We start from the raw sequence: 14488 nt of genomic DNA, 5'->3' as shown, positions 1-14488 counted from the left end.
AATGGCGGGTGGGATCCCAGGAGGTGCCTACAAAACTGACAGTGTCTGCCCCTCCCAGGCCTCCCAAGATCGACAATCACATTCCAACTCAACATGTTTTGTATTTTTTAATAAAGTTTGTAATCCAATGGACACACAAAACAAAACTGCGCTGAGAAAAAACAGTTCCATAAATTAATAAGTGTTAGAGGAGGGGACAGGGAATAAAAAGTCTCTTTGTACAAGTGTATGACACTCCCACATCATGGGGGGGGAAGGAAGGGGGAAACGGAGGGGTTTGGGGAGAGTAGATGGGGGAGCCATGTTTAAATGAAGCGCACTTACAAATGAGTGACGATACAAAGTCTGAGTATGAAAATAAGATTTTCTCTGAAAACACATTTTTGGCACAGATTAAAAAAAAATGTATGTCAGGGGATTTGATTTTTTTAAGTCAGTATTATATATATTTATATATATTATATATATATATATTTATATATACACACACACCCACTGAGTTCCGCATATCCCACCAGGAAGGAAAATGAAGGTTTTCCCGTTGCTGTTTTTGTCCCAATGTAAACTATACATCCCGGATGAATTAAAGATGGTGGCAGCGGGAGAGCTGATTAAGAAGGATGATGGGGGTCCAGAAGAGAAGGGGCACTGGGGGAGGGAAGAAAGGGAAAGGGGCAAAAACAATCCAATGAAATGTTCCTTGACCCCTAGATTTCTGCAGAAGTTTCCAAATCCTGCGTTTTGAGTCCGCGATGCGTGTTAATGTACATCAAGACATCCAGAACGTCACAGCATGTCTTCAACTGTGCAAAAGTCCAAGTCACTAATTTAGTGCAAAGGCAGTTCAGGTTTTTTTTCTTTTTCTGTTTGTTTAAAAAAAATTTTTTCTTTAATCCCACGCGCATGCCTCAATCTGCCTGCTGAGTGCATCGTTGTCCATAAGCTAAAGCATCATGTAAACATACAAGGTAGCAGCACCACACCCAGCGCACACAGTCTGATCGAGGCCCCGGGGCCGAGGCTGGGCGTCCAGCAGCAAATGCTTCACACTCTGTTTCCGTATCGTCCTCTTGGTCAGACTTCGCGGCGGCGGCGGCGGCTTGGTTCTTCGTCTTTGCTGCAGGGCCCTGGGGAGGATAAACCAGCTCGGACGCGAGCCTGCCAGACGCTCACACGGAGGCGATGATGATCATTAGGTGGGGGGAGATGTTGGAGATGCTGGCGAGGAGGTCGGGAGCCAGGCGGGACAGGTGCCTCTCGGAGAACTCACAGGGAGGGAAGATCTGGAGGACGTAAGCGGGCTGGGGAGAGAGGAGCAGAGAGGAGCGTTAGTGAGGCCTCTGCACGGCCTCCACCCACTGACAGCTTCCAAAAGTTCCATCCCAAGGCGGAGAGCCCGATCTCAAACCTGCCTCTGCTTCTGAGGTGCCACCAGACACCCCCAACCCCAATAAGTCCTGGCAAAGACCTCGGGGCCTCGAGCCTGCGCCTCCCCCAGAAGCCTCCCCGGGCCTCGGGTCCCATCCCTCCTTCCTAAGCAATATTGCCATAGAACCTGGGCCAGGGACCGAGCTCCTGGGGGAAGGAGAGACCGCAGTAAGGAGATGTGTTAGAAAACGGACAGGGCTCTGTAGCGGGTGCCTGAAGCCTTTTCCCTCATCCCTTCGTCCTGCTAATCCTAGGAGTGTCCTCACAGTTCCTGCCGAGCAGCCTCTAAAATGAGGACAAACTCCATCTTGTCTCGGGACGGCCATGGCAACTTCCTCGATTCCCCGGCGGGGATGAACGCGGGCAAGTCCCTCTTAGGCAGCCTAACTTGGCTTCGTTTGACTTTGGAGGATGGGCTCCAGTGGAGGGCGCCGAGCCCGGCCCGGCCCCACCCCACCTGCTCCGGGCCGGCCGCGGGGAGGCCGCCTCGTGCACGAGTGGCCAAGTGGTGCCAGCTCAAGTGTGACTCTTCTTACCCAGAACCCCGCTTCTCCCAGGCCCTCTCCGTTCTCAGGGCGGCGCGCCTGCCTACCCTTTACCGGCTGTGGGGGCTGGTGGGGCCGCACTGACCTGATTGGAACCCAGGTTGGCAACGTTGATGATGCCCGCGGCCTGCTTGGTCTGCAGGTAGGTGATGAACGCAGCCTTGAGGGACTCGGTCTGGTTCACGACGTCTTCCTGGTCTCGGCCACAGGGCAAGGCCAGCAGCAGGCAGTAATCCGTCTCCACCTAGGGTCGGAGAGTGCGGTTAGGCGGCTGGTCGACAGCACCCCACAGCCACGGCTCTCCAGAAAGAGAACCCAAAGCAGTCAGCGGGGAGCCCCGGCCTTCTCCTTGCAAGGCCCGCCTGCCAGGCCCGGCCGCTGCATCTAGCCCTAATGACTTGATCCAAGAAGCCTCTTGCTCTAAGGGGAGAATCGAGATGGTTATCTGAGAAGCCACCCCCAGAGCCCTGTAAGCGCGCAGGGAGCACCCCTGCCATCGAACCCAACATTTTCACTTCAGAGGCACGGCCACTTGCCCACAGCCCCTTCGGGCGGGTGGCGCGGCTCCCCACTCTGGGGGTGAAGACCTCGGCACAGACGGGGCCGAAGCCGCACGTACCGTCATCCTCCGAGCAACCCCGTCCAGCTGGGAAGCCTCCAGGCGCATCCTCTGGGCGATCCTCAGCGGGGGACCCACCTCGGAGGTGGGCAGAGAGCGATGGGCCAGGACGTTGTTGCCAGAGACAAAATGGAGCTGCACGGCCGCGGTGTCGTTCTTGAGAGCCAGGAGGCCCTGCCACACGATGGGGTACTTCTACAAAAGGGGAGGGAAGGGGGGATGAACACCGCGGAAAAGAAGGGCTCCGAGGCCCGGCCAAGAGGCGCCGCCGCCCCCACGACGACCACCTCCCTCCCCGCCAGCTCACCTTCAGAAGCTGGACCATGTCCACGGGTCTCTGGGAAACAGGCTGAGGAGAGAACTCCTGCTTGAGGACAGAATGGGGCTCGGGGCGCGGCAGGCCGGAGGACGCTCCCGGGCCGGAGGCGGCGGGGATCAGGAGGGGCTGCTTCTGCACGGCCGGCGGGGCGTGGGGGGACGGCAGCTCGGTCTTGATGGAGACGGCCACCGGGGACGGGTAGGAGGTCTGACCGGCCTCTGCCTGCGCCCGCTGAACGTGCAGATGGGAGTCCAGCTGGCCCGAGTGCCTGTTCCCAGCGGCGTGTTGGCTCTGCTCGGGGGCTCCCGTCTGGGTGGCCTTGACGTCCTGGGAAACCTGAGGCGTTTTGCTTCGCACGGGCTGGCCGGCGTGAGAGTGCTCCCCTTCAGACGGGACCTAGAAATCAGGAGGGGGACAGGGAAGAGGGGGACGAGCATCAGCATCCGTTTCGTTTACCATCCATCTCCCTCCACCGACTTCCCAAAGGAGCCTACGGAGAAAACGGGGAAAGGACCAGAGAGCCTCTGCAAGTTTCTTCTCCTGTGCTCCAGCCTACTCGAGAGGGACCTAAAGCGTGTGCTGTTGGGGATCTCTTGGCCTCAAGGAGGGAGAACCGGAACTAGCCTGCCTCCAGATAATGACATCAAATGGGCTCACTGGCCTACTTGGGCATCGAGAGCCCTGACCCGCGTAAAAGACCTGTGACTTCATCGGTGGCGTCTCTCTCCACCAATGCAGATCATGCCCCCTTCACACCTTAGCAGACGGTCTTCGTGGCCATTAAAAAAAAGAGATCACCTGGCAATCAGCCTTCTGGTGATGAGCCTCTGAACTAGGCTGGTCCTTGGACAAGAGGCACACAGATCGCCAGGCTCAGACTTGAGGCTTGCATTCCACGGGCACAGCCTTGGAGAGCCCAGGGTCACCCCCAAGCCAGAATGAGGCATCAGAGAAAGGCTCTGGGAGTCAAGCTCCCTCACCAGACCCTTCACCAACTCCAAATGCTTCTGGGAATAGGCTGTCCACTTCCCTTCCATCCCAGCCACTATCCTCCCCTATGCCAGCCAGGCAGGGCTGAGCCTCAACGAAAAGGCTTCTCAACTTTTACGCTTCATTCTTCGGGCCCACCTGAGTCCATGTGGCTGCTCACATGGCACTGAGAAAGCCCTTCACGCTCTCCAGCAGCGGTTTGCGCACCCAACACCCCAAGGAGAAAGAAGGGCACTGCTTTCTCACCTGAGATGGGGTCATGCTCCGGGAAGGCAGTCCAATCTGGGAAGCACCAGGAAACTGAGGGTGCCCAAGCTGAGGCGCTGTATGATAGCTCCGGAGGTCACCATATCTGTACTCATGGTACACATCCCCGGGGGGATGAATGATCTGAACACTGTGGGGCACGCCCCCGGGGGGGGTCAGAGGGAGCCCTGGAAGCTGGCCCCCCGGGGGGACGCTAAGGAGGCGGGGCTCGCTGTGGGGAGAGGGAGCCATTGCGACATCGGACGCTTTGGGGGCCGGGTTCTCCTTCCCTGGCTGAGGGGTCTTGCTGGCTGGCGGCGTTTTCACCGACCCTTCTGGGGTCCGGGATTGCCTGGCGTCCAGGTGGTGCTCACCGACGGCGGCCACGTGCGGGTGCCTCATGAGCCTCACCTCCCGGGGCACGGTGTACGGGTGCATCCGGTACTCAGGCTGCACGACCAGCATGTCCGACTGCCCGGTGGCCGCCCCTCTGCACACGGGATGGTGGTAGTGCATCTCGTCTTCGGGAGGGTGCTGGGAGGACAGCGGGGGGATGACGAGAGGGGCCGGCTGGGGAGTGCCAGAGCGCTGCGGTCGGATCTCCATCTGGGGCTGCAGAGGGGCCCTCGGAGAGTGGAGTCCCTCGGGCCGGATGCCGTAAGGGATGTTGGACAGAGGGGGGGTGTTCATTCTCACTTCCCCTTGGGACAGATGGCTGAGGGACACGGTTTGGGTGATACTATGAGGGGGCATGATGACAGACTGCTCTGGGTGCATGCTAGACATATACTGAGGCACAGGAATTCCTGGTGCCAACAGGACTGATGCATTATTGGATAAAACTGGAGAAGAGGTACTGCCGGGATGGCAAGCCCTTGGGAACGGAGAAGGGGAGTGCCCGCTCGTACGGGGAGAGTGTGGCTCTTGCTTTAAGACTCCCAAATGAGAGATGGCTCGATCTGTTGGGGTACTGGGTCCAGAGCCAACATGATTTGCTTCTGAATGCAGTTTGCCAGAGAGGGAAGGTGAGTGATGTGAGCTGAGCCCAGGGCTCAGACTGGATGGCTGGAGGACCTTGGTCTCCACTTTGAGTGAGCCTGGGTCAGGAGGCTTTTTGTTGGTGGAAGCTACACTTGGGGAGAGGACCAACTGGCTGTGAACCAACACTGGTGGAGTGTTTGCTGCCTGTGAAAGGCCTTTCCCTGGGCCAGCCTGGTTGACAGGTGTGGACACAGACAAGTGACTTGGCTCTAATTTCTCCAAAGATGGGCGCTCTTGCTTAATGGATGCTATCACGGGAGAGGTGGTATATGGTTGGGATCCTAGGACCAGGGAAGAATGAGTGGGGACACTCCCATAGCCCGTGGGAGTCTGAGAACCCAATTTTGGAGCTGGCTGGGATGACATAACGGATTCTTGCTTGACCTGTGGCTTGGACATTGACTGCTGGAATTCAATGTCCATGGCACTTGCTGGGGGAATCTGGCTAATCTTGGCGCTGATGCGCTGGGGACCTTCAGTCTTCTGTCCAGAATAACTCAAGAGCACCACGCCTTCTGACGTGTTCACTCGAAGTCCTGGACCGGAGCCTGTTTCTGAGGGCCGATCTTCAATCACAGACATGGACCCTGGGTGGAACCGACTGTTCTCATTAGTGCTTGGCCAAGGCTTGTATTTTGAAGACAGCGCATTCCCAAGGCACGTCTGGACTGACTGGGTTTGCTTCGTGGAAGTCACCCGTGGAGACTCTTCCGAATCGTTCTTTGTAGGCATCCGGCTAATGACAGAAGTGGCTTTGGGAGCAATGACTGTAGTGACCTTCTCTTTCTCAGTAAACACTGGGGCCTCTGCTGCAGACAGATCAGAGGTATTGGGGATTGGAACAGCGGGTTTCTCTTCTGAAACTGCTTTTATGGACTCTACTGGGGGGTGAGGCACCTCTTCTAGGCGAGGGGCACTGACAGGCTCAGCAATGGCTGCTGTTACATGAGTGGAAGTGATACTTGTGGCTGAAACATATTTGGGCTCCATGAGGATCTTTCTCAAAGTGCTGGAGTTGGTATCAATGTCAGAGGCCTTTGTGTCTGGGGGAAGGGCTGGAGGTGGGGTGGATCGTGCCCGGGCCTCTTCATGCCTCGTAATCCAGTCTGTCACCTTAGTGGTGCTTGGATGATGTGGGACCATCCCAGATGGGATGGGGGTAGGGAGCTTGGCTGCAGCTGCAGAAGGAATCGTGGGAGTGGGTGTGCTTGGAACACTGGGTGGGGTAATTGGTGCATTCTCACTAGTTGAACGTACCTTGAAACTAGCTTGACTCCCATCATCCACTGGCACTGGCTGAGGGGGTAGGTCCAGCGGGGCTGGAGCCTTAGCAGGTGGGTCTTCTTCAGCAGCAAGTTCGATGGAAATCGTCTCATTGGCTGGATTCTTGCTGGAGTCAGTAGGGTTTGGCTCAGAGGAGACGGGATGGGAATTTTTATTTTGCTTGTCTTCTTTTGGTGTTTCTGGGGGTTTTAACTTCAATTCACTGGTGACAGGACACTTGTTTGGGGCTTGCTCAGATTCAAGAGCATTTGCCTCCACAGCATCCCCTTTCTTACTGGTACTTCTCTTCCGGCGAGACCGTGTGGACTTTTGGCGCACTCTATCCTTCCGAGAAACTTCTGTCTCTTGTAACACCACCTCTGGCTCCTGGGCAGAGCTGGGAGACACATTTGTGTTCCCTTCGGGATCCTTAGAGTCTCCCGGGAGTGTTGACGGAGCCGGGTCACTTGCAGGTGGCACCGAAGGCTCGACAGCATTATCTGTTTCCAAAATACCAGACACAGCTTGATCCGTTTCTGGTTCCATCTCTGCCTGCACAAGAGGCTCTGTCGCTATCTCAGCTTCAGATTCTGCAGAGTAAGTTGGAGGGGCTGGGAAGTTTTCTGGCTCACCAGAAATGTCATTGATAATGGACCCGATGGCTGCTGCAAGTTCTGTCTCACTGGCCTGGTGAGCAGGTTTGTCTCCCTCCTCTTCTGGGTGGACCTCTGTCACCTCAGCTGACGGTTCTTTGTAGGCAGCGAGGGAGGACGTCTCTGTCAACTTTGCGATATTCTCGACAGCCTGCTCTAGCTCAATCTGCTTGGCTAACTGAGCTGCCTCTGGGGACTCCTTGGGATCCTGTACAACTTCATTTCCTGACTCATTAACAAGATCTTGTGGCTCATTCTTAATTTGGGGTGATAGACTGTCTTCCTTTGCAGGACTCTTAATCTTTGAGGGCATGGTGGCCACTGGTTCTCCTTCCTCATCGGTAGGCCGCAAAGCTCCTTTCACTTCATCAACATTGAGACGAATCTCTACATTCTTCAGACACAGAGGTGCTTTGTCCACTGAGGGTTTGGTATTTCGAGACCTTCCTCGCTTATATTTAGAACTTTTTTCTGGGACTTGTTTTTTCTCCACAGCCTCAACTGGAGGAGTTTCTGGTGGATTCTTGTCTGGATCTCCTTCTTTTTTATCCAGTTTCTGCTCACTTCCTCCAGTCTCCTCTTTGTCAGACTTGGGTTTTGAACTGCTGTCATTAATAACAGACTCTTGGTCACCCATCTCATTACTTTCTTCAGGTGGGTCAGCTGTGACATCTACTTTCTGCTCATTTTTTCCTTTTTTCCCCTGAGGCCCAGTAGGAGCGGCAGATTTCTGAGATCTAGGTGATCGCCAACCTTCAGCAAGTTTGAGAGATTCCACTGTGTCTTTGGGTTCTGCCTCTTCTGTATCCTGTTCAGCTTTGACAGGTGATACATCTTCCTCAGCCCTCCTGCGGGTTTTGGGAGGTCTTCCCCTCCTGGGAGTAGTAGAAAGTGATCCCATCTCCTGGGCTTCTCTCTCCCGTTTCCTGGTTGACCTTGGTTGTTCCACTAGATCTTTAACAGGAGATGGTTCTTCCTTGTCCCCTGGGTTGGCATAAACAGACCTTACATTTCTTCTCCGAGTTCGGCTGACTGGCAAACTTGGTTCAATATTTTCCATCTCTATAGCAGAACTGGGTGATTTAGCAGCATTTCTTGAAATCTTTTCTGCCTCCATCTTCAACTCTATGAGTTTCTGTGTTTCTCCACGAGGGGAACTAGATCGTCTGAGTTTTTCGCGATCAATTCTCTCACTCTTTCTTGTGACTGGCTTCTCTGGGACACTAACTATAGCTGATTGTACAGGTGTCTTAGCGCGTTTGCTTTTGTTGGACTTTTTATCTTTTGCAACAACTGGTGGTTCCACTTCCAAGTCATTATCAGAACCTGGAGGCTGAACCTCAGGAAGGACCTCAACTTTCTGACTTGTATCACAATTAGTCTTAGCGGCAGGGGCAGGTTTTTCCTCTTTCACTTCACTAGGCTCCTCAGGCTTCTGAACTGGTTTGGAAAGTGGTGAGATTAGTGGGGTACTTTCAGGTTCTGGATCTATACTAATATCTACCTGAGAAGAAAATGAGGCTCCAGGGGTTGGAGGCTTGGTATCTAAATAAGAAGGATGCTCAGCTGACAAGTTTTCCTGTGAAACCAAAGGAGCAGGAACAATTTCTTTGTTGGTCTCCGACACAGGGGGCAAGTCCATTTTTTCTGGCTGTTCCATCGTCACAGTAGCATGTTCAGTAACACATTTTGGATCTCCAGTTAGAGAAACCAGCTCTACAGTCCTTTCTTCTTTTGCCAAAGGTGCCTCTACTGTTTTCTCCTTTTCCAGTGATAAAGGGCTTGATTCTTGGGGAGCAGCAGAACCAGGAGCTGGCCCCACTACAGACGGTGATTTCGGTTCTGGCTCTTTATGCTCAGAAATAGATTCCAGTGTCTCAGGTTGGTTTTCTTTATCCTCTTGTTTCTCAATCTCTTTGGATTTCTGGTCTTTTTCTTTTTCTTTCTGTTGCATTCTTGTGAGTTCAATAAATCTGCTGTGGAACAAAACTACTGGTTCTTGAATCAAATCGGATGTGCTGTTTGACCCTTCAGATGATGTCTGCCTCCCATATAACCTACTGGAAAGGATATCAAGTTCTTCACCCTTCTTTTCTAGATGCTGTAGTCGTTTCGAATCCTGTTCAAAGATGGAGCTGTGTAAAAACCGAGAAGCAAATAGTTCTTGTCTTTCCTGTTCTTCTTCTTTTTGATCATCTTTTTTATCACCTGTTTTCCCTTCTGAATCAGTCCTGATTTTTTTCTTTTTCATGTACCAGGATGGAATAGGTCTTGGTGCAGAGTCAACCTTTTCCTTATCTTTGTTGTTTCTAAAACTAGCAAATCTAGAGTCCCAATCTAAAAAAGACCAATTTTCTTCCCTAGAAGAAGAGAGAGATTTAGCTCTTTCAAGCAAAGCCTTAGTGTCTGGAGTGATTGTTTTGTCCAGTGCAAAAGAATAAAATTTGTTTCTTTCTAAAGAACCAGATAATCTTTCATCTCTCTCACGTATTTTATCTTCTCTGTCTCTCAATAAAAAAGACAACCGGGAATTCTCTAATAATGATGAAGCTTTGGGAGAATGAGATTTCTGTTCACCATCTTCATCTGAATCAGAAGGGACCTCTCCGGGTTCCAAATCTCTATGTATAGATCGCTTTCGAAGACTGTCTCTCTTAATTATGCTGCTTGGAAAGCTAACATCAACTCGGTTGGGCTCCACTTTCATTTGAGTTTCCCACCGATTTTGTTCATCTTCACAATTCAAGCTTGAGAGCTTTATTTTGGCCATGTCTGCCATCTGTTCCTTCTTACTGGAGTCATAAGGATTAAATTTTAGGGACTCCTCCCTGACAGCCATATTGGAATATGACAGACCCTTTTCATCTATTTTGGGAGACTCTTTGGTTTCCTTTAATGGTATTAGTCTAGGGGAATCTACAGTCTCATCCTCCTCATGAAAAGGAAAATGACGGACACTAGGTGAACAAGAAGTTCTTTCAGCATCTTCACTGATCTGGCGGGAACTTCTGTAATTTCTCTCTCTTTTAGTGCCAATTTCAAAATCAAAATGATCTACCTTTTTCTTTTTGCTTGGAGGAGAGTCATCCGTGACATCTTGAGGAGGTTTGCCCACTTCATGAACAAGGCTGCGTCTTTCATATTCATCCACCTCCTTTTTAGGACTGCCAAACTTCTCAGACTTCGCTATTTCTAGCTCCATCTGCTGTTTTCTGCGACTTTGCTCCATTTGTTTTCGATAACTTTGTGTGTGATCAATATCGATGCCAATTTTTTCCTCATTATCTGCTGACTGTGGTTTCTCTTGGCTAGTTTTGTGGTCTGCCATTTCTTCAGGAATACCACTCAAGTTTTTCTTAATTTCTTCTTTTTCTGTTCCTTGATCATCTAATGGTTGTGGTTGTTTGTGCTGTGGTTTTATAAGGTTAAATTTTTTGGAAAGAATTTCTTGACTTTCCACTGGTTCTTCAACTGTATCTCCTGGCCTAGGCTGCACATCTAGAGGGGGCTTTGCCATCATCCCCACTGAAATACTTGCAAGTTCTTGACACTCTTTAGGGCTGGGAGCAGAAATAAGTTTTTCCAGTTTGATTCTCTCTAGTTTTTTAGGTTCTCTTCTAAAAATGTCTTTCTTTATGGGCTTTTTTTCAGACTCAGCATCCCTTAAAACTGTTACTTCTCTAGTGGATGCCTCAGGCTGCCGTTTAAATACTGCTTTGGCATCATCCTCATCCAAGATACTTTTTTTGACTTCCAGTTTTTGCCTATCTGGTTTCAAATTCACATCAGCGAAACGCCTTTTTCGAGCCTCCAGCTTGTCCTGATCCACAGCACTCACACTTTCAGTTGCTGGGTCCTTTAAATGTTTCTTAGGCTTCGGCTTTCCCTCCTTATCAGTCACTTCTGGGTGGCTCACTGGGACCTTTTCTTTGGGCACTTTGGGTCTGACAATGTCAAGTTTAGTCTGGTCACCAGATTTTGCTGCATCCGCTTGAGAGGGCTGGAATTTCTGATCCAGAAATGGAGATTTAACAGAGTCATTATCAAGCTTAGTTCTCAACTTTTCTAAATAAGGCTGTTCAATAACCTTCCCTTCTTTTTCTTTCACTCGAGTCAAGACCACGCAAGGCATCAGGTCCAGCCGGTTTTTGGCTGTCCCTTCTTTGTCAGCTTTCTCTTTGCTCTGTTTGTTATTACTCTTCCATTTTTCAGGGCTGGGATCTCTCTCATTCTCTTGATCTGTTTCTGAAGACTGAGAACCAGGGGAATGAATTTTGGCTTTTCGTCTTTGCTGAAAAGTAGGCTTTTCTTTTTCTGCCCTTTCAGGTTTTTCCTTCCTCACTGGGCGTTTCTCTTTCTCTACTCTCTCTGGATCAAAAGTACGTTCTTTGTCAGGCTTTTCAATCTTGGTGTAACGGTCTATTCGAGTTTTTTCAAATTTATCGTACCTCGGAGGAGAAACTGAGCTGCAGCTCCCACTCCGATCTGAAGACCTGCTGTAAACTCTCCGCTCAGAATCACTCTGGTGTCTCTCAGACTGAGGAGATGGAATCACAGGGCTTGGGGCTCGCCGAGAGTGGGCTGGACTCTGACTTCGTTCAATAGGCCTCCTTTCATGATCTCTGTCTCGGTCAGATTCAAATCGTTCTCGCTCTCTTTCCCGCTCCCTCTGTCTGTAACTGTATTCCCTTATATCTTGTTCATAAGGATCATTTCGGTAATCCCTGTATTCTCGGGGATCGTCATAATATCGTGGCTCATAGTAGTCGCCTTGATAGGGATCCCAATCAGGATAAAATTCTCTCCCTCGGGCTGGATATTCTCTACGAGGATCTTCAGAATATGACCCTGGAGTTCGAACGGACTCATAATATGTACGATCAGTGGTATAGTCATAAGACCCTCGTCTTTCATCTCTGTCCAACAAGAAAAAAAAAAGGGGTTGGGGGGCACACATTAGTTCTTTCTCTCATTAATGAAACTTCAAATGACAAAGTTACATCTTAAAAAGGTACTGATTTTTCTCTGCATATGGTACACAATTCAACTTTTTCTACAGTTAAGAGCATTTTTCATTTTGTGCCTCCTCTGTTAAAAATATTCAGTTTTGTCCCTGTTGTCCAGTGATCTTCAAAACTCCTTTAAGTGGAATTCAAGGCCCCCTGGAATCCTCTGCCTAAAAGGAGGCCTGACACTTTGAGAGCTAAATGAAAGGTACCACCTGACAAAAGCCTTATGTCCTAGTATTCCCTTTTAGCCAGGCTAAACAACTGTCCCTAAATGCAGGTACCACTATAACATCTCCAGCCAGGCTATTCCCTTTTGGGGAATGCCTATCAGCCATCACTTTGCCAAAACTTCCGCCTAATCCTTAGCCCTAGGCAGAGTAAGGCACATCAATATCGTCTTCTCTGGGAGCTAAGATGGCAGTGACGACACATTACAAATAAAGCTCTTTGTTGCCACCAAAAAGATGGCTATTTTGGTGATCATCTTTTCCGATACAGATTCCCATTGTCAAACAGATCTTGAACCATCATCAAGGTATATGTATCCTGTAGTCCCTACCCAGCTGCACATCCTGTTGAACTCTATCTAATGTGCTGAGGCACAGAGAAGCAGTCTTCCCCAATTTCTTCTGACATGGAAGAGATTCTAAGAGAGCCTGCAAGACTATTCCCATTTCTTATAAAAGGAACCATGCCCTGCCCCCACACCCATATTTTTTGAGCATCTACTTTTCTCTGTTTTTCAAATCTCTAAACTCAAGATATCCTACAGGACACTTCCAACCAGAACTCCAGTCAACATCTTGAACTCGGCCTGTCTAAAGCTGAACCACTATCTTCCTCCACCGCTTTCTTAACCACTAGCCATCTAGAGCTTGATCAAACTCTAGGCACAACCTCAGTGTCATCCTCAACTCCTTACTCTCATCACCCCAACACTGCTCTCCCACCCTGAAGCAAACTCTCCTAACTTGCCCCCTGGACTACCCTCATAGCCTTCTGCTGGATCACCCTGTCTTACATCCCTCCTACACTGAGCTGACAGTGATCTTCCCAATAATGTCTGTTTCTCTCTCAGATCCACTCTCTTAAGGACTTCTGGTGGCTATTTCCTCCAGAATTGAATAGAAATTTTTCTGTTTGGCTTTTAAAAGCCTTTATAAACTGGTCCCCTGTAAATTTCCCAGTCTTTTTACAGGTGACTCTCCATCCCACCTTCCTCCTCCACTCTCTCTGTGTGATCCAGTCTTTATCTTCCCATTCTAGGGATCTTGACTGGCTGTATGCCTTGTGCTTCCGGGCTTTCTTGGCATATCAAGGAAGCTTTTCTTGGTCCTCCTTAATCTTTGAGATTATCTCTAATTTATCATATATATATATATAATTTGTACATTAACTGTTTGCAAACTGTCTCACTTTTTTGATCATAAGCTCCTTAATGGCAAGGAACTATGCTTCTGCCCTTCTATGCCCACCCCCAATGCTTGGCACATACCTGGCATTTAATAAATGCCCCTGATTTGATAATATCCTTTATTCTAACTCCTCTTCAAGTTTCTTGTGTTTTACATATTGTATCCTGTTCACAACTAATATATGCCTCCCCACTCTCTGAGTGAGGCTTATCTTTAATTCTTCAAAAAGACTCTATTGTGTTCTATGACTCACTGAAGTACAATTTCCCATGACATAAGCTATTATATAATAAGGATACTGCAGATTTGTGAAATGAAGAAATATATGAAATCTAGGGGAGAAAATACCAGGGACAGCATAGTGGAAGCAGTGGCATCTGAGATGCACTTTAATGAACATTTTGAATTCAAAGACTTCACAGAATTACTACAATAGGCTTCTAGCCAATGGGGGGAAAAAATAGTAAAATTTCTTACACTGCTCAGAAGACCTATTTTGTGTAGCATAAATTAATAATAATCCATGGAGCAAGGTCACTTCATTTTATGATTAAAAAAAAGGAAAAGAGAGGGGGAAAATTCAAAGAGAAACTGAATTTACCAGATCACTTATGGGTCTGAAAGAAAAAGGAGGCCTAAAGTATTAAAAAAAGAAACTCATCTTTACAATTTCAGATAGTAAAATAAAACACCACTGAATTCATGTTATACTCATCTTGTATTAGATACATGCCTTCTTTCTGATAACATTTCATAAAAATCTCTGATATCTTGACCTGATTTCTCCATGGAATGATAAAAAGCCAATTGACTTTCCCGGTTTGCAAAGTCCACCTAAAATACAAGAAAAAAAATCAGATATTGCAAAAGTTTCAGGTTTATAGAGATATAAAAGATCACAACTAATTCTAACTCTATCTTAGGGTTACAATGTTAAATGGTGAGGGGGTGGGGGGGCGG

At 49.2% G+C, this 14488-nt stretch overlaps 1 protein-coding gene across 2 annotated transcripts in view; it reads right to left on the bottom strand.

Annotated features, from left to right (window-relative positions):
* Positions 1–464: 464 nt before the first annotated feature.
* Positions 465–14488, bottom strand: part of SPEN (spen family transcriptional repressor) — an 80447-nt gene continuing 66423 nt past the window's right edge. The window contains exons 10-15 of one of the 2 annotated variants that reach the window (XM_044667784.1): positions 14262–14362; positions 4148–12020; positions 2900–3307; positions 2593–2787; positions 2059–2217; positions 465–1301 (exon numbers count right to left, since the gene is read on the bottom strand). In XM_044667784.1, the coding sequence (XP_044523719.1) occupies positions 1170–1301; positions 2059–2217; positions 2593–2787; positions 2900–3307; positions 4148–12020; positions 14262–14362 (8868 nt within the window). In that variant the 3' untranslated portion in view covers positions 465–1169. The remainder of the gene's footprint in view (positions 1302–2058; positions 2218–2592; positions 2788–2899; positions 3308–4147; positions 12021–14261; positions 14363–14488) is intronic. The other variant, XM_044667785.1, reaches the window with a different exon arrangement.

The sequence above is a fragment of the Gracilinanus agilis genome, chromosome 3, assembly GCF_016433145.1.
Source record: "Gracilinanus agilis isolate LMUSP501 chromosome 3, AgileGrace, whole genome shotgun sequence".
In the NCBI taxonomy this organism is placed as follows: domain Eukaryota; kingdom Metazoa; phylum Chordata; class Mammalia; order Didelphimorphia; family Didelphidae; genus Gracilinanus; species Gracilinanus agilis.
The sequence above is the reverse complement of the archived record's forward strand: the minus strand, read 5'-3'. Positions and strand labels throughout refer to the sequence as shown.